At 43.3% G+C, this 20,767-nt stretch overlaps 1 protein-coding gene across 1 annotated transcript in view; it reads right to left on the bottom strand.

Annotated features, from left to right (window-relative positions):
• NLRC5 (NLR family CARD domain containing 5) overlaps positions 1-20,767 on the bottom strand; it is a 175,013-nt gene that overhangs the window by 46,226 nt on the left and 108,020 nt on the right. Inside the window, exons 25-34 of the mRNA XM_088458330.1 lie at positions 19,822-19,887; positions 17,090-17,173; positions 15,772-15,855; positions 11,399-11,485; positions 10,006-10,065; positions 8,749-8,784; positions 8,464-8,547; positions 4,659-4,742; positions 3,500-3,583; positions 2,026-2,109 (exon numbers count right to left, since the gene is read on the bottom strand). Coding sequence (XP_088314456.1) covers positions 2,026-2,109; positions 3,500-3,583; positions 4,659-4,742; positions 8,464-8,547; positions 8,749-8,784; positions 10,006-10,065; positions 11,399-11,485; positions 15,772-15,855; positions 17,090-17,173; positions 19,822-19,887 — 753 coding nt within the window. The remainder of the gene's footprint in view (positions 1-2,025; positions 2,110-3,499; positions 3,584-4,658; positions 4,743-8,463; positions 8,548-8,748; positions 8,785-10,005; positions 10,066-11,398; positions 11,486-15,771; positions 15,856-17,089; positions 17,174-19,821; positions 19,888-20,767) is intronic.

Here is a 20,767-nt window from a genome sequence, read left to right as displayed (position 1 = left end):
GGGCGTACCCTAGAGAGACCACTTCTCTGACCCAAGTGTCCACGGTAGTCAGAGACCAGCACTGGGCCAACTGAAGAAGCCGGCCTCCCACTTTGGGGTCCCCCAAGGGGAGGCCTTAGGCTGAAGGCTTATCGTCCGACCTGGGAGTAGGACGTCTTGTGCTCTAAGCTTGGCAGATTTTCTGGTTGTTGACTGCCGAGGAAAGGACTGCACTTTGGACTTACCCTGGGCCCCAGAGGCCCGAAAGGACGAAGCACCAGACCCTGATGGGATCGGAGCCGATGGCAGACACGCAGACTTAGCTGCTGCCAGAGTCGCCACAATGTTGTCCAAATCAGAGCCAAAAAGGACCTGTGCATTAAAGGGCAAGCATTCCAAACCCTCTACGGAATCTGCATCCGCTTTCCAGGAGCGCAACCCTAGGGTGCGGCGAACTGCCACGGCTGGCGAGGAGAGTCTGGAAACGGCTGCCTCATTAATATATGTGGCTGAGTCTCTGGGATTGCCTACCAACTTCGCCAGTTCAGGCGGTAAGTCAGAGTCCAGAGACAATTACCAATTATTAGCCCAGCGCTCCATGACTGTGGTCACCTAGCACACGGCCATAGCCGTTCTGGACGCCCCTCCAGCAAGGGAATAACTGGATTTTAGGCATATTTCAACCTAATGATCCGTGGCATGCTTGAAGGAGGCATGGAGGGCCTGGTAACGTAGTACTCCACACTAGGCGTGTGACATGAGAATCCACCTGCGGAGGAGTCTCCCACTTGGGAAAAATAATTAATCGCCAAGGGGTTTTAGTTTTGGCCACGGGGGGGTTGCCATCTTCAATAACCAAGACCGCACGGACTGCCCGTATAAGGCTTGGTATATTTGTTTTTGACTTAGACTCTGGTCTGAAAGTTCAAAAAATTTCACCGTCATCAAATGTCATGACATCATCATCATGCAGAACATTCTGAGACACTACAGACCACTTAGCAGACTGCAAAGATGACTCCCCCTGTAACACGACCGATAGGTGCTGTACCGAATTGGCCGTGAACCCACACACGCAGGCTCATGCGAGACCTAGGTGGGCGAGAGCAGGAGACACTGGGGACCACTCAGCTTCCTGGGGAACCCCTATATGGGTGAGGACCCAACCGACTGCCGTGATAACCCCTATGGGGCAACGCAGGGGGTGTGGCCAGCCGATCCAAGCCCAACAAGGCCAGGGTGTTCCTGTACAGGAGCAGACACAGCAACTGGGCGTGATATTAGAAAACACGCCCTGCATAAACTCCCAGTGTTACAATACCCTCCGCTATTAGTACATTACAAGTGGTACATTTAGCAGTAGGGGAAAATCACGTTCACTCTAAGACATGATGAGTGTAACGGAGTGTATGTGACAAATAAATACTTTTATAGTGAGGCAATGACGACCCTGCAGCCCCGCACCGGAAGGGCTTTAGCAGAGGAAAAACAGGGATAGAAAATATGGCTGACAGTGCTAGCATTAAGTCACATACAATGCAGAAATAACATCCTGCACTACCAGCGCTGAAATCAACTACACAGACACTGAGCCTGGTAGGAAACAGCGCAGCATACACTGACCTTAACGTTGCTACATGTGCTCCGACTCCTGGCCGGGCACCGAAACAAACTGATGACTGATGGCCTTGGCTGGGGGGTGGGGTATAGAGCAGGGACCCCAGTGCACCCTGGGAGACTAAAGTTTTAACTCTGTGGTGCCCGATGCTGCTGCTGCATCGCCTATACCCCAAGGTATCCTGTGGATACCCTATGGACCCTAAAGTAGAAACAAAAGTGTCACTATCTCAGTCATGCTAAAAAAAATTCCGGATTTTGGAATATTTGGATATGGGAGACTCAACCTGTAAAAAAAATTCTATATATATTTGAAAAATTAGTCAGGAGCTGATTGGTTGGTACTTTATCTCTCCCCACTTTATCTTTCTCCAAGCTTTGATAAATCTCCCCCTGTATTACAATCCAAGTCCTGTTTCAAAAACTCACTTTATGACATTAAGGTTCCTCTTCTGAGTAAGTAAATGTGTGACAGATAATGCTCCCTCTTCACCAACACAGTTACTGGAGAAACTGAAGAAGAAAAGGGTGTCCGTATTATAGATTTTTATTTACACATCACTATACAGAGTCACATACAACACATGCTAAATTATGTCTATCTCAGATTTTTATTAATATTTTTTAATTTAATAGACGAACGAGCGAAAAACGCATAAAGTACATGAAAGGTACAACTGTGTCTGTAGACAACCTACTGTAGGGTGCAGGACAGGTACAAGGTCAGAAAACAAGCCACAGGTCAAAGTCACAGACAGACAGGGGTAGTCAGAAACAGGCCAGGTCGGTAATGGAAAATCAGGGACACAATTTGTCAGCCGGACACAGAGATAGTCAGGAACAAGCCAGGTCATTTATAATGAGTTACAATGAAACACAGAATTCCTGGTTATACTAAAATGCAGAATACTTGTTGCTACGGCTTACCAGTGGGCACTGAACCCTCTTTTATTTAAATTTGGTGTGAATCTAACCCTGTGTTATTTTACGGATGATCTCTAAGTATTCCCTACCCGGTTTAAGTGAACACACATATGGAATCCCTTCACCAGAAGGTGGGCATTTATATCAGAAGGTCTGATCCAAACGCGTTCTGCAGGACCAAAGCCCTTCCGATCAATATTTAATAAAACTATTTTCCATGCAACATTTTAGATTTGCTTTACCATAGACTCCGTTGAGGGCAAAAGACGCCCACTGACAGCATTGCAAACCCGAGTGATGCATCCGAAGATGCAGCATAGGATCGATGGCCACAGCCATCGGCCATCTGAGTGAGCCTAAGCATCCTCAGATTGGCCGCCAGAACTACTTACTTAGCCGGTGCCAGGAAATCTGCGTCGATTTTGTATATTTTGTTCTACATATTTTGTGTCTTAAAGCCACCATGTCCGTTCCAAGGGGTTACTTCAGAGTTGTACGGAAACACAACGGTTTGCAAACATCTCCGATGGTGGGATGCCTGCGCATGTATCAGCCACATTGTCAGCTGAAACTGGGAAATAAAAGACTAAAATATCACTGATCCCATCCAGAGATGTGAATTGTTCAACCTGTATATATTGGTGCCTTACTTATATTGTGCAACCATTGGCTGAATAATTATAATTTTTACATAGTTTTATGAGGTCACCAAGGAACTCAGGAAAACTACGACCTGCCAACAGGCTCTTGAATTTCTCTAAAAAGCAATGGCCTGGAAATGAATGACACGTTGACTAATGGACATGGTGATATTAATCCCAACAACCACTACAGTACAGAGTGATTGGCATCACGCACACCCTAAATGATGGCACCGGGTTTTGTGGCAAGGCACCCACAGGATCAGTCTGCTGGGCACCACCTGATACATGCCAGTTGCTCTGCATAGTTTTGAGTTTAGGAGTAGAAACAAACTTACTCAATATTTTGGACTGACTTGCAATGGATCAGGCTGTCTGTAAGAGATGTTAGGCCAACATGGGACATCTGTGTAGAAGCCAATCTGTAAAAGATATAATGACATCAGCATAACTAGCGCTACAGAATGCATTTACAAAAGTAAACTAGTGGGAGTATTTTTGCAAGCTCGAAACTTAATCCTCCAACTAGCAGATCTATGGGCTCACCATGTGGAGGGGAACAGGGCATTGGCAGCAAATCAGAGCTTAGATGGGAGAAGGCTGGAGACAAGTGGAGAAATGGATCAAATGGCATTTCGGAGGAAAGCCAGAGTTCAGAAGAAGGGTATCTGGAGGTTATGCAAGACCTTCTCTAAGGAGTTAGAGGAGTTCTGTATGATACTTGTCATTAATTCCATCTGGTACATGTGCCAATACCTGGATTGTTGTCATGTAAAGTAGGGGCAAGGGGTTGTTCCTAGGAGCAGCGATTTGGCAAGTGACGTCTCAGACTAATTCTCCAGATGAAGAGCCTGAAAGGGGCAGGGTTCCCCAGCAGTATAGAATATTGATGTCAGGCACCTATCAGAATAATGCAGGTTCCAGTTGCAACACTACATACTACAAAGGGTCCTGCAGCCATGACAAACTGCCAGCACTAGGTACAGTACTTACAGTACTGCACTGGTGGTAAAAGACATGCTTGCACTGCTCTGGTTTCATTATCCTAACTCGGCCATGTGCAACCTACAGACTGGTTTTGATGGCTTCTGGGCTTCCACTACTTAAATCGCTACACTTGAATGAAAAATGTTGCCTTGTAGTTTACTTGTGATGTTTATAACTAGTTTATGTTACATGTATTATACTTCCTTGTGTGCATTTGTCACCTTCAGAAAAATTGTGTGCATATTTCACTTATTAAGAAGAACTACACCAATAGTTTATCATTAGAGGGAACATTAGACACAAGTAACAGGGTCGGGGAGCTTGCAGTGTGCAGCGAGCTCAGTATGTTATCATTCTGTCACCATATACTGTATAGCATTCCTGCGGCAGGGGCACTCTTACTGAAGGGAACTTGCTGTTTCTATGGAATGCAACATTATACAGCACATAAAGGAATAATATCCCCAAACGGTTAGGTCACAAAATGAGAATGAGGAATTAATGACTCACTTAATCATCTTCAAGGCCGGAAGGGAACCCAGAAAACCTGCAATAATCTGTACACCTCTATCACCGAGACTATTGTGCGATAAACTGTGAGGATAGAAGACGAATGGTAGCTTGTTAATTAGCAGTAATAGGACGTGACCTTAGTAAAGAATCTGGACTTGACCAAATACAAAGGAGGCTATTTCAAAAGGATGGAAAACGTAGAGTTTATGGTTTTAATTATATTTCATCTTTTTAAGAATCATTGAAAGTCTTTTCCATATAATGGACTAAAACTGTCTAAATCCGCCCGACGCTCAAAGCCAGTATTTTGAAATATATCCCAAGCAAAACTGAGCAGTGTAGGAGAAAAAAAGTGGTAAAAAGGAAATCATTGGACAAAATAATAAATATATTACATTGCAAATAAACCCCCAAAACAGTTATTGACCAATATGAGATGCATTTCCGATATATAATGTGAAATCTAATGTGACTCTTCCTTCCTGCAGTAGTTAATACGTAAATGCGAGTGGATGGCCACACCTGCACATAATATATCCCCAGTGCTAATTATTTAAGTATTATCAGCTGGACTAGTGAATACCAATCACCCAGGGGGAGATGTACTAACTCTTGGAGTGTGATAACGTGGAGTGGGATAAAGTACCAACTAATCAGATTCTAACTGCCATTAATCAAATACAGCTTGTAGAATGACAGCAGCTGATTGGTTGGTACTTGATCTCTCTCCACTTTATTTCTCTCCAAGGTTTAGCACATCTTCCCCCCAATCTGAAGCAGTTAGATAGTGCTGCTGACGGTCTTCATTTAGCATTGTGTATCATTGCGCCAGTCCTCCGTCACCTGCGAGAGATGCTCGGTCCACATCTAGTTGTGCATCAGCCATTCTGCTCGACAATAGTGTTACTCAGAAGGCAGAGGAGACTGCTGCTGAGTCCCCGGGAGACAGCTGCGTGTGCTGGGCTGGGGACAGAGGCTGCTGCCGCTGACAAGTAAGAGGGGGCGGCTGATCCGGGCCTCCGTCGGGCCCCTCCAGCAAGCCTGGTACCCCTCCTCCTCTCAGTGCCTCTGAGGGCTGGTGCAAGTTTCGATGGTGCGACCGACAGTGCATCTAAATACGCGCCACAATAGCTTAGCCTTAGCACCACTGCAAGTGGTCATCTCAGTATGTTCAGAATCAGCCGCGGCATTCGCATAAAGACACAGACAGCATCTGTGTCCATCTCAGAATTAGACCCACTGAGATGCCCACTTGCAGTGGCGCATGCACAACATCATCCAACTGTGTGTGGCATCCACACTGCGTCCACCTCTAGCTGACAGACAAAACGCGTAGTTGATGTGTGCAACAACACTAATACTGTATATCAGTGCTACTGAAATTATCACTGCAAATATACACTCAGGGTATACTTGGTATATCACACATATGGAAGCCAGCAGAAATAAATCTCACAATGCTGGGATACAATGCTGGATACATAACTGGCAGATTTTGCAAACATGGAACCGGAAATAAGGAAATGAACAAGTAGCAAGGAAGTGTAGTGTGATGTCAAACAATATTGGTAGTTCCAGGGGTAGAACTATGGGAGACAATGGAGGCGCCTGCCGCCGGGCTCCAGCACTGAAGGGGCACCTCCTCCGTTGTCCACAACGTACTCACCCCACTTAGGGCTGTAACTATGTACCCAGAGTGTACCGTCACAGCCGCCCAATACATGGCACCTCTTCCCGGCACCAGAGAAGCCACCATACATTAGTGGAGAGCTCCATGTCAGACCATCAGCTTCTGCCTTAGTCTATCTGTAGCCTGTCTGCATGCGAATTGCTACATTACAGTGTCAGCGGGTGTGGGGGGCGGGGTGGGCACCAAATTATAACTTGCCTCCGGGCGTCTGGGATGAACTTGCGCCACTGGGTAGTTCTCATATATACACAATCACATATAATTAGTAAATCTAGGGTGAAGAACCAGTAACAAATACCATTCCAATATAGATGCAATACTGCCATTATTTTAGGCACTATGTATTATTTACCAAGTTATTTATATAGCGCACACATATTCTGCATCACTTTAGAGACAATAATTACGATTCACCTCAGCCCCTGCCCCAGTGGAGCTTACAATACTGGCTATCTAGTAACATGTGAGATTATATGGAGGTATATTGGATATCTGGTGGTATGTTTGGTTATATGGAAGTATACTCTGGCAATACAGTATGTTGATTGGTGGCATTTAAAAAAGACAGCTCCTTATAATATACAGTACATGGTATTTCTTTTCCCTTAACATGTGAGTAATTAAGTTTATCACTGTATATCATTTTAACATAACATACTATACAGTATATGAAAATATTTACTTCTGTGATGTAATAATATGTATTATATATGTGTAATATATATGTAACCAGAAGGCCATGCATTTCTGTTATAGGCTACATTATATTCAAATATGATGCTTATGTATAATTGTGGCAGCTCACGATGCGCACATTCCTAATTGACATAAACGTTTCAGCAATGTGCATTGCACTACATATCACTAGTGTCCTATCAGGACATTCCTCATTTACATAAACGTTTCAGCAACGTGCATTGCACTACATATCACTAGTGTCCTATCAGGACATTCCTCATTGACATAAACGTTTCAGCAACGTGCATTGCACTACATATCACTAGTGTCCTATCAGGACATTCCTCATTGACATAAACGTTTCAGCAATGTGCATTGCACTACATATCACTAGTGTCCCATCAGGACATTCCTCATTTACATAAACATTTCAGCAATGTGCATTGCACTACATATCACTAGTGTCCCATCAGGACATTCCTCATTGACATAAACATTTCAGCAATGTACATTGCACTACATATCACTAGTGTCCCATCAGGACATTCCTCATTGACATAAACATTTCAGCAATGTGCTTTGCACTACATATCACTAGTGTCCCATCAGGACATTCCTCATTGACATAAACATTTCAGCAATGTGCATTGCACTACATATCACTAGTGTCCCATCAGGACATTCCTCATTGACATAAACATTTCAGCAATGTGCATTGCACTACATATCACTTTATTATTATTATTATTATTATTATTATTATTATTATTATTATCATTATTATCATTTATTTATATGGCGCCACAAGTTTTCCGCAGCGCCTTACAAAGTACATAAACAAATAGATTGATATACAGTGACTTACAGTACAGTACAATACAATACATTACAGGACATGGATAATGTACATTGCTACATTCACGACCATAACACCCAGATAAGCAACAATGCAAAGCAATCAAGTGTTCGGTGCCCTGGTAGAGAGTAAGAAGTAGATGAAGGTATAGTAAGGAGATGCACAAGAGGGTAGAGGGCCCTTCTCATAGGAGCTTACATTCTAAGGGAGTGTCCTATCACTAGTGTCCTATCAGGACATTCCTCATTTACATAAACATTTCAGCAATGTGCATTGCACTACATATCACTAGTGTCCTATCAGGACATTCCTCATTTACATAAACATTTCAGCAATGTGCATTGCACTACATATCACTAGTGTCCTATCAGGACATTCCTCATTTACATAAACGTTTCAGCAATGTGCTTCTTTGAGGCTTCCAGCAAATGTATACTGTATAATGTTGGGGCTATTGTAGCTTGTCAAATGGTAGGTCCACATATTAGACTGAAACTGACTGTACAGTGGTGACCCTTGATTTCACAATTCGTTATTACTCTTTAATTCCATACATTCATTGTAAATATCCAGCTTACTTTAACTCTGTGATGCATGTACCATGCATAATTACTGGGTTTAGGCAATCCAGATTATTTGTTTCCAGTCTGCAGCGATTAAACCTAGAGAATATCAAATAAAAATAGGGATAATTCAGTATAATAAGAAAATTACCATTTGGGCAGAAGGGTATAATTTAGGTGCAATGTGGATCTCTCTTAACCAGTATACTGTGCACAATGATTATAAATGGTGCACTATATACAGTATATCAGTAGGATGTGTAGAAAAAGAATTGTACCATCCCGATCAGAACAACGTACCTTAATGATCCCAGTGCTTGAAAATGTGAAACTATGCTGAAATTGGAAAACAATAAGAACGTTAAAGACTTCTACCGAAAATCGTGTCTTCATTCTTCTAGGGGTGATTGCACAATTCCTGCCATTTGTTACTGACATAAACCTGATTACACTAAAAATCACTCTGAAGCCCAAATTCACTTCTCATTGATGTGTCCCCTTCAATTCTTTGTTTTAAAAAAAAAAAAACACTTTTGTCTTATCCTATAATTCCAAAAAACTGTCTCCGCATGTTAATGCTATCATAGCTGTGGTTTCTCACGGAACGCAGTTGCGAAAATATGAACTCGCCATCCAGGGCTAAGAGACGCCCACAGAAAGTATCTGACATCCGGTGCTCACACACAAAAGTGGAAACGTTGAACGCCAATCAGGCAGCCATCAGCCTTCTCAGTAAGCCTAACATGTCGCAGACACAGTGGGTCTCCAAACACATAGAGGGCTCTCCTGTTGCCAGCAAGAACGCAGTGCTTAATTTATGGACGCCCAGAAAACAGTGTTTAAATGGTCCGACACACCTACATTTTTCTAACCGCCCCCCACTATCTCCCGCAATCGCTGACTAATGGTCACTTACTTTGCGAGTGTATCCGATGTGTGAGCATATTTGCAATTCAATTGCTGTGAGTGTACAGTGCGACTTTCACGCATGTGCAATGGCTAACAATTGCTCAAACTGCATGAATATCGGCATTGCATGCGGACCTGAATCAGACCCTCTGTCCATTTGCCTTGTTTTAGTGCTTAGTGATGTTTTTAGCCATATGGAGTGACCTGTACTAGATGTGAATTAGTATTAAAACGTTTCTTGCAGTGTGTGACTGCATGGTTGAAAACAAATATAAAGTAAGGATGGCCACCAACCATCGCCATCGATTGCTTTGAGGCAGCAATGTTTCTTTTTCTATCCTCACACTAGATCGTAGCCCTGTGCCCCGTGCCTCAGCCCTGCCTTCTTCCCTGATTCCTCCGCCCCTCTCCCCCCCGGCTGCCAGTTCACACAGGGAACACTATATACAGCAGTAAGCTAAATGCATGCCAACAAATCAATCACCAAGGAATTGTGGGTAGGAGACATGGAAATAGCCACATAAAGTACGTACGTATATACATAATTTGTGTATTATCCAGCTCAGTATAATACAACCTTCCATATAGTTTAATGTTCAGTGGTGACTTTACTTGTGCTTTATAAATATATATAAGCACTTTTCTTACCTTCTGTCCTGACTGTCGACCAAACCATTCATCTTTATCGTAACTTTATTTTCAAATACTCTAAATGATGAAAAAAAGCAGCATCAGTGTGTTAAATTGCCAGTTTATTTGCATCTCTTTGATCAAACATGAAAATAGCTTTTTGGGGATGAATTGAGGTGTATAGTCGGAAACATATTTTGTATAAAGTTCAACATATTTTGTTTCTACCGAGGTGGCACGATGGGATCACCATAGCAACCATTGGCTTCGATGGTGGACGGCGCTGGCTAGCTGAGTAAGCCGCAGCTTACGCAGGCTGGCAGTTTCCGCAGCCCCTGGCCTTGTCACTCCCGGAAAACGAGACCCCCCCTCCCCCCCCGGAAAGCGCGGCGTCCGGCAATCCGTTTATGGGAACGCTGGCCGCCCCCGCACTGCCCCTTAAATGCCTCTGCCTGTCAATCAGACAGAGGCATAGCAGAGGTTGCATGCGAACACGCAGGATCCGTTCTGCACAAGAGCAGAAGTGGTCCTGCGCACAGGTAATCAGATAATCGGGTATCTGCACTCAGCATTGAATATGCCCCTTAATCCTAAAAAATTATCTTGATAACTTCCGTTATATGTTTTATCGTGAGAGCCACAAAAGAGTCTGGCAGGGAGTAATTGGGACCTCCGTTTGGAAAGCCCACACCCACCTATTCCTGCTAAAATCCATTTAAAATGGAGCAGGAAGATTGTTCTTCTTCTCTCGTGGCTGCACATCCCCCACACCACTCCAGAATCCCAACATAGGCTCCACCTTACTTACCCATCACTCCAAAGCACTCCAACACCACTACTTCATATATCTCACATCATCTCAAAATACTCTCATTGTCCACCTCTTAGACCTACCTTTGACCTGTGCCTCGTCTCTGGTAACCACCTCTCATTCCTGCTAACAAGCCTTCTCCCCTGCCCATGTATGGAATTCCCTGCCACATCTGATCATATTCATCGACAGTCTTCAAATCTTAAAACCCATCTCTTAATTATATCTTATGCTATTCCCACCTATACTACCTACACTAGTGCTCCCTCACACCTGTCCCAATCTCCACTCTCACTCCTCAGATGTGTCCTCTTCCAATAAGAATTATGTATGTATGCTGTATTCTCCTCACTGTCTGGTGCTGCACATCTCAGTTTCAATCAACAATACATAAAAGTTAATAAAATTACCCCAGGAGAGGATATATTGTATATACAGCCATGATTACCCTGTAGGAAACCTGAGTGCAGAAGAACATACATGAATACCACTAGTGGCCAGTTAATGTAAACATGTTGATCACCCTCCATATGAAACAATGCCTGCCCAGCCTTGGAAAAATTACTTATACCACTAATACAAGTGAATGGTTCCGCTTACCTGATACCCATAATACTTGCAGAAGTCTGGGTGATGTAATGGACAAGTGACATCATATTCTCTCCTCCCACCCATGGCTCGTCAATACTGAAAAACACAAAGTCTGTCAATTTATCATCATCATATAATACATCATATGAGAGATAGAGTACAGGTACACAGAAAACTCCACCATTTAATATCGGGGGAAATATTAATGAGAGAAGTACAGAATTGTGCGTTTAGGACCATATTTAATAATGAGTGATATTCTTGTTATCACTCGTTACTAATCTTTAATGGTGCTCCAACCAATCAGCTCCTGTCATTTTTCAAACACATGACAGTTAGGAGCTGATTGGTTGGAGCACCATTTAATATTAAATATACCCCTAAATGTGCAACTGTACCTAGAACTCACATCTCCTGCAGCTCTGTCCACAACCGGGGCAGTCGTCCTCCTTCTAAGCATACACTCATCTCACTAACTGAACCGCCTTTTGACCCAGCTGCTGTACTACCCTATTTCTCTTCCCCCCTCTGTCTCCAAACGAACAGCTTCTCACACTTCCATTTCTACTCTCTACAATCAGACTTCCATCCCCAACGCTGAGGCCAGCGTCACAGAACTGACCAACAACCTGCTTACAGCAATGTTTAAGGTGACTCTTCCATGTACACTAGATCTGCATATGATATGTGTTCTGCCTTCTCTCTTATAGAGGCCTATTTAGCAAGCTATTTCTGTCCTTAAACCATGAGAAACAGCTGTTTCCACATGTTTAAGGGCAGAATTAAGTATAACTAGAGATGTTAGAGATGCCTCGCGGTCACCAGCCCTCGCAGGAGCTGTCCCCATAGTCTTCTGTAGGGACGGTATGTAATACGCTCTGAGAAACTTAGCTCTTCGGCACTTGCTTGCGCCAGAATGTAGTACTCAAGCCAATGAAAGTAAAAGTGGGAGTTGACCAATAAAGCAAATAGACATCAGCCCCAAGTTTTGTGTCTTTTATTAAAGAAGATAAAATTCTAACCATCCCGATATGTATACTCTAAATATTTGGTGGGGTGAATTATGTATTTTCAAATTATATCATTAACATGTCAACTGAAGAACAAATGAATGAAATGGAGGACTAAGTAAAAATTCAATTGTTGTGAGATGGCTGTGAGTTGTTGCCATTCTAACCATTTCCCCAGCAACTCATGGCCAAAAAATCACAGATGTTCCTTCACAGCCCATAGAGGTGAGCAGGAAAATCTATGTTGCTGCCCTACAGTAATTCTTGGTAATGTGAGCTTTCTTTTTTTTTTTTCATTCAGAAAACATATTATATACAGTGGTGCCTGAATGTTTGTGAACACTTCAGAATTTTCTATATTTCTGCTGAAATTTGGCCTAAAACTACCTCAGAATTTCACACAAGTCCTAAAAGTAGATAAAGAGAACCAAATCAAACAAAAAATTAGACATGGTCATTTTTTTTTTAGGAAAATGATCCAATGTCACATATCTGTGAGTGTCAAAAGTATGTGAACCTTTAGGCTTAGTAGATATTTTGAAAGTGAAATTAGTCAGTTATTTTCAATCTATGGGATGACAATCAGGTGTGAGTGGACAACTTGTCTTTTTAAAAGAACAGGGATCTATCAAAGTCTGATGTTCACAACACATGTTTGTGAAAGTGTATCATGCCATTAACAAAGGAGATATCTGAGGACCTCAGAATAAGAGTTATTGATGCTCATCAGGCTGGAAAAGGTTACAAAACCATCTTTAAAGAGTTTGGACTCCACCAATCAACAGTCAGACTCCCCAGGAGTGGTCGGCCAACATAGATCACGCCAAGAGCAAGGCGTCTAATAGTTTGCAAGGTCACAAAGTGTTATGAATCACTGGGAAGATTCACAGTTAGAATAATAAATCAGGAATGAAAAGCTCATCATTAGAGGTGTGAATTGATTGATAAAGAAGCTTTGAGGGGTCTATTGATAAAGAAGCTTTGAGGAGTCAATTGATAAAGAAGCTTTGAGGAATAGATTGACGAGGAGTCATTTAATAAAGAAGCTTTGAGGACTGGAGGGTACTTGACTGGAGTGTGGCCTGATGGGCAAGTTGCAGCCTTGAGAGCTGATGTGTACTTGGCTGGACTTGTGGTCTTGTGGTCAAGTTGCAGCCTTAAGGGCTGATGTGTATTTGACTGGGATTTGGTCTTGTGGCCAAGTTGCAGCCTTGAGGGTTGGTATGAACTTGGCTGGTGGCAGCCTTGAGGGCTGATGTGTACTTGGCTGGTTGCAGCCTTGAGGGCTGAGGTAAACTTGGCTGGTAGCAGCTTTGAGGGCTGAGGTATACTTGGCTGGTAGCAGCCTTGAGGGCTGATGTGTACTGGCTGGTTGCAGTCTTGAGGGCTGAGGTGTACTTGGCTGGTAGCAGCCTTGGGCTAATGTGTAGCAGGGAATCCACACAAACGCTGGAATGCGGCAGAGACTGCTGTGATGTAAATAATTGAAAGTCCACTCAGACGCTGAAGTGCAGGCAGGACTGCTGTGATGTTAATAATAAGAAGTATACACAGACGCTGAAGTGCGGCAGAGACTACTGTGGTGTACTAGCAGAAAGTCCATATAGACACTGAAGTGCGGCAGAGGCAGCTGATGTAATTAGCGGATAATCCACACAGACGCTGAAGTGCAGTAGTGACTGCTGTAATGTTACTAGCAGATAGTCCACACAGACGCTGAAGTGCAGCAGGGACAGTTGAGATACACGCTGAACATGAGGAGCTGGAACATACAGGAACATGAACTCACAGAAACCGGAAGCTACGTACTGAATGCTAAAGCCGGCATCGGAGCAGAGAACCAGCGGGGGTAAAAAAGGAAGAAGATCCAATCGGCGCAGGGAGGAGGTGACGGAGCAGTAAGGTAGGAGGACCTCATGGAGTAGCAGCCTGGCGTCCTTGTCTCCTAGCAACATGCACAAGAGAGCTGCCTGGAGTACTGATGTCAAACAAGATGTTACAGTGGCTTGTGACACAAAGGAACCCAAGGTAACCTCTAAGTAACTGAAGGCCTTTCTCACAGCTAATGTTAATGTTCATGAGTCCACCATCAGGAGGACACTGAACAACAATGGTGTGCATGGTAGTATTGCAAGGAGAAAGCCACTGCTCTCCCAAAAGAACATTGCTGCTCATCTGCAGTTTGCTAAAAATCACCTGGACAAACCAGAAGACCATTGGAACAATGTTTTGTGGACAGATGAGTCCAAAATAGAGCTTTTTGGTTTAAATGAGAAGTGTTATGCTTGGACAAAGGAGAACACTTCATTCCAGCATAAAAACCTCATACACTCTGTGAAACACACTGGTGGTGCTATCATAGTTTGGCCCTGTTTTGCTGCATCTGGCCCAGGACGACTTGTCATCATTGATGGGACAATGAATTCTGAATTATACCAGAATATTCTAAAGGAAAATGTCAGGACATCTGTCCATGAGCTGCATTTCAAGAGAACGTGGGTCATTCAGCAAGACAACGATCCAAAGCACACAAGTTATTCGACCAAAGAATGGTTAAAGAAATATAATTTTTTTTTGGAATGGCCAAGCCAAAGTCCTGACCTTAATCCAATCGAAATGTTGTGGAAGGACCTGAAGCGAGCAGTTCATGGGAGGAAACCCACCAACATAACAGAGTTGAAGCTGTTTTGTACAGAGGAATGGGGTAAAATCACTCCAAGCCGATGTTCAGGACTAATCAACAATTACCGGAAACGTTTAGAAGCAGTAATTGCTGCACAAGGGGGTCATACCAGACACTGAAAGCAAAGGTTCACATACTTTTGCCACTTACAGATATGTGATATTGGATCATTTTCCTCAATAAAAAAATAATGAGCACGTATTTACTATCATTATTTCTCTTTTCCATGGACATTTGTATTCTTGTTCAGTACGATGTCTGTAATAGTGACACTTGACGCTTCAATAAAAAATGTGTTTTAAAAAAAAATTTGCACGTCTAATATCTTTGTCTCATGTGTTTGATTTAGTTCTCTTTATCTACTTTTATGGCTTGTGTGAAATTCTGAGGTAGTTTTAGGCCAAATTTCAGCAGAAATATAGAAAATTCTCAAGGGTTCACAAACTTTCAAGCACCACGATAGCGATTATGTTGTGGGCACCATCCTTATTTTCAGGCTAACTGTAAACATATGTGTTGCGGCTGCTCCCACTAAGCAGTGTTAATAACATAATCTAATGTCCACTGTAAATTACACTATGGAAAAATGGTCCATGATTAGGTGGATCTGAAGATTGGACAATTTTTGCCTTGATTGAGTTGTTTTAAAAAAAAATAATTAAAAAACAATTGGACACATCTTGACTTACCTTACGGTTAGATCATGAGATACTTTTGATTGAACCGTTAGACAATCCTTTACAACATCCAAAGGTATATTGTTCCTCTTTGACCTGCATGCAATCAAAATATTTACATCATTATCAAAAAATATATACGCACTTGTACATAAGTATTAAAAACATATTATAACACATCTCAAAATGTTAATAACTGTACTCTTATACTACACAGGCAAATATAGATTAAGTTTACATTCCTGTATTACTCTTTAATATATTTATAATACACAAGTGAGGTTATTACTGTATATGTTTTAATATCTGTAACTACTCATATAAACATTTAGTTTTGATGTCTCCACGCTAATGTTCATCAGAAAATTGTATGTATTCAAAGAATAATGCATCCTCCACTGTACAATATTATAGATATTTGAGTCACCTATAATCTGTAGATAGTAGGGAGAGCATTAGCCCATACAGTATATATTCAAGGAGTAGTGATAGCATCATTTTAAAATGTATCATGAAGACTACAGTGAAATAAAGGCTAACATATGCCCCAATTCACATAGCATTGATTAAAAATAATCTGGGAGTAAAGGTGTCTAACCTCGTATCTGCAAACGCAGTGAGAGCCCACCAGTAAATGATGGCCCACAATACTAGTAAGGATACTACAAGTCACTGAGTTAGTTGACTTGAAACACTAATACCCCTTTTACACCGGAGCTAAAACCCGGGTTTTTGAAGGGTTAACCCGGGCAGCTCCCTGGTGTAAAAGGGGAGAGAGTTGGATCGCCGGGTCGAGTGACCCGGCAATCCAACCCAGGTTACTAGCAGGGTTTAACACGGGCGTAGCCCGTGAAACCCTGCTATGTGAACAGCGCACTCCGGGTCACGATGACCTGGAGTGCGCTGCTAGCCGGCCGATTGGTCCGGCTTCAGTGGCGCTTGGAGATGACGTCATCTCCAAGCGACCACTTTCACTCAGCAAAAGCCGGGTCTATGCAGACCCGACTGCGGTGTGAGCGGCGCTGACTCGGGTCTGATCCGGATAGGAACTTTGTTCCAACTCCGGGTCAGACCCGGAATTTAGGTGGAAAAGGGGTATCACTGAGAGATACTGTATTAGTTATCATTGGAGGCAATAAGATGATTTATTTAATAAGCAAGTGAAGCCACTGCTAGCCAACTATAAGAAAGCCCATGTAAGAATAAGTAGTGAAGTTTAGGACACAACAAACACCACAGTTGTTGAGCATTAATCATCACAAAGTGGTAACAGCACCAGACAGGTATATTACATGTGACAACACATCTGGGAGCTTTATCAGACACTCACGTAAAATGTGTGATATTGTAACTATTCTCCAGCACCACCCAGAGCTTCGAATGATGTTCTGCTTGGAAATTACATCCAGTTAATCTGAAATAAAATGAACAAGAACAAGAGTATTTACAGAACTGACAGCAATTTCAGCTTCTATCATTATAGATCGTACCTGAAAAACCATAACAAATGTTGGTTCTTGTTTATTTTGCGGCTGTCACTGTAAACCAATGGCATTACGACAACCTCTGTAATGTCTGCCTTTTATAAGTATATCAATTATCACATAAACCAGGTAGCAGATTTGAAAATAGCTTTTTATACATGAAGTTTGCAGATCACATTAAATGTACGATATTAGCTACACAGTGTATAACTTCACATTGGTATAAGTAAGGTGGTACAGCCTAGTGCACCATATCTTTGAGAAATGAACGCATGGTAATCCACTTTAGATGGAGTCTGCTCCCCTCTCCATCAGCTACATCCTGCATCTCCGAGGACACTGGAAGCTATTCAGTCACATGTAGGGCGCAATCTACTGAGATACATATGTCACTCACATGTGCAGGCAGCAGGAGAAGCAGAGAGAGGTGCTGATGAGGCCGCTATTCATTTAGTGAGGGGCTGCGATAAGGTTTTTTATTTATAAAACGTGAATATTATTATTAATTTAATGTCTGGGCTTGTTAAGGTGAAACAGGCCTAGTTATTAAATGTGAATGCTATTATTGTGTGGGCGATTGGGAGGGGATGTAGTCAGGAAGCCGGCGGTCCAAATGCCAACCGCCGGCTTCTCGACAGAGAAATCCTGGGATGGGACTAATGATAAATACCGACGCCTTTCATTAGCCCCACGCCAAAATCCCGACGCCCCGCATACCGATTGTAGGTAGGCCGGGCAATGGGAGCGGATAGCCGCGGGGGGGAGGATTAGGCTTAGGGTCTCCTGGGGGGACTCAGGGTTAGGTAACTCCCCGGGAGGGCTAGGGGAGAGAGGGGATTAGGGTCAGGAGCCCTCGGGGGAAGGTTAGGGTTAGGCACCCCCCCGGGAGGGTTAGGGTGCAGGGAGGGGGGGTTAGGTTTAGGCACCCCTGGGGGGAGGTTAGGGTTAGGCACTAGGGGAGGAGGTTAGGGTTAGACACCCCTAAGGGATAGTCTACTTACCTCCCCCTCCCCTGTATCCGCCGGGCTGACGCAGTGACGTCCAGTGGTATAACATACCGATTCCGATTGGAAGAACAGAGACTGTTCATAATTTGCAAATGCTATTAATTTAGTGTTGGAGCTTGTTGGAGGAACAAGGCCTATTCATTAAATGGGATTGTATTTAATTGGCAAGATGTAGGCTTACAGTGCTCACTTGTTGATTGGTTTTCCAAGAGGTGAATAGTACCTATCCCTTTTCCGACAGGGCCCCAACCTTAGAGGATAAGGACAAGCAGCAGCTGAGCTTAAGTCACTAGATGCAGCAGACAGACAGACAGCAAAGAACTGGCAGGAGAGAGAAGTACAATTTATGAGGGCTATGCCGCGCATCACAATGATCTGCTAAAAAAAGGTGCGTTCCCCCAAAGGTAATAAGCCTCCTACTGCATGGCTATCAACACTTTAATCTTACTCACTCCTCAGAGGATTTTAAACATGCATAGATGTGGGGCTAATAAATTCGTGTTGGGGTAAGACTAAATGCTATTTATTGGGGTAAGATAGGGAGCTAGGCTTATTTATTAAAAAGGAATGCTATTAATTTAATGTTGTGGCTGGAGGAGGGCTATTTATAAAATGTAGACTATAATAATAATATAATATCAGCCTGTTTGGGTGGTATTGGGTGGTATTATTATCAGGGTGCTATAGAGAGAACGTTCACTATTCTGCTCCTTTCCAGGAGGTTACATCAAGCAGACACTGTGATTAGGGCTCTGATTCAGAACCGCACGCAATTTGCACGCAATGCTGATGTCATGTGGTTGAGCGATTAGACATCCCCTCCCCCCAACTTGGCAGGCATTACACAGAGCGTACACACAAAGATGCTACTGAGAAACGGGGCGGCATAGTCATGGGTATTCCTGGGCGGTGACTGGGAGGTGGCCTGAAGTGAACGCAAAAAAAAGTCTGTCTCACGGGACTGTTGCGGGCGTGTCGGTAACAGCAGCTGCGTTCCCATTCGTAAAGCCGCAGCCACAGAGACTGAAGAAACTACACCTGCCATAGTGTTGATGGTGGAGTGTCAAGAATCACCGGCGGTGTTATAGAGGGCAGAGAGGCAGAAAGCGGGCGTCTCAGTCCTTGCTCATTTAGGCTACTATGCCAGGGGACGGCTGACACCAGCACTTGCCTATTATCGCAGCCGCGTCTCCGGCAACAGATGCAGGAGCAGACCCAGCAGCGCCCACCTCTGAATTAAGCCCCGAGTCTCCAGTAACAGCTGCAGAACCAGGTAAGAGAGATCATCGCATTCTGCCAACTGTTCTGATTCTGGTGGAAGAGTCCTAATGTTACTGTCCTGCAACTTCAGATCTCCTTAATAACCCTCTATAAAAAGTGTAGTGAGTATTTATTACACACAAAAAAAAATCCCAAATAAAAAAACCCCCAATAACATAGTTGCGTTCCTAAAACAAAAATGTATTCAGTGTTCAGTCCTTCTCTAGGAATCTGCCAATTCATATAAATATAGCAGCCTCACCTCTGGAGCCGCCGCTGGTGCCATTGCATTAGATGTTCTAGATAATTACCTAATTTTCCTTAATGAGTCTCCAGAAGGTGAAAATACAACATGGATTGCTTCCTTTGGATGTAAACTAAAAAAACAAAACAAAAACAAAGTTGGTTGTGATTAAAGAAAATTAAAAACTGCAAAAACACAGCAAATTGATGCAGTACTAAATGATAAATACTTACCTTGGCCACAAGATTCCTCTGCTTGAATCCACAACATGAGTTCATCACAGGTTAATGTAAAATGTGTTTAAATCAGTGATGGCAACATGCGGCCTTCCAAGCAGGGGTGCTGAGAGTATTGGTGGTGGTGGTGGTGGTGGTTGTGGGTGGGTACCGCCTGGGCACAGGCGTGTTGGAGGGGCCTGAGGGAGACCAGGTGAGCGACAAGTATTCAGCGTTTGGGGGAGGTAACGGGAGAGGCTAGGCAAACGCAGGCGTGTCTGACCGTTTAAACGCCATTTCATTCATGGGTGTGCATATATAAGCAATTGTCATCTCCTTCCGGGCATGAGTGCTCCCTGCGTGTCAGGAGAGCTGCAGTGTGTGAGGCAGGTCAGACGTGACTTACAAGCTGTGTGGCAGCCCGATCTGTGTTACCGATGTTTATGCTGTTGTACGTCCTCAGACAGATATGAGAAGGCAGCAGTGGGCGCCCCTATGCTCAGGTATGCTTTGGAAACAGTAGCATTTTTTCGCCGCTGAGTTCTGTGTGAAGACGCGATTGCATTAGCGTACATCTCTGAATTAGTCCCTTCATTTGTTACTTTGGAAAATAGTTAGGTGCCTGTATTATTCTCAGGTGTGGAATTAGATTGTTGGCATAGCTCTATACAATTTAAAGTCATCAAATACTGGAAACTACAACCCAGTCCCAGACACTAAGCTACACCAGATGTACCAACTACAACGCAAAAATGGTGATGCCAATTTATATTTCAGTTTGAGAAACAGGATGTTTCA

This window comes from Taudactylus pleione, unplaced genomic scaffold, assembly GCF_031769625.1.
Source record: "Taudactylus pleione unplaced genomic scaffold, aTauple2 ptg000828l, whole genome shotgun sequence".
Lineage (NCBI taxonomy): Eukaryota > Metazoa > Chordata > Amphibia > Anura > Myobatrachidae > Taudactylus > Taudactylus pleione.
The sequence above is the reverse complement of the archived record's forward strand: the minus strand, read 5'-3'. Positions and strand labels throughout refer to the sequence as shown.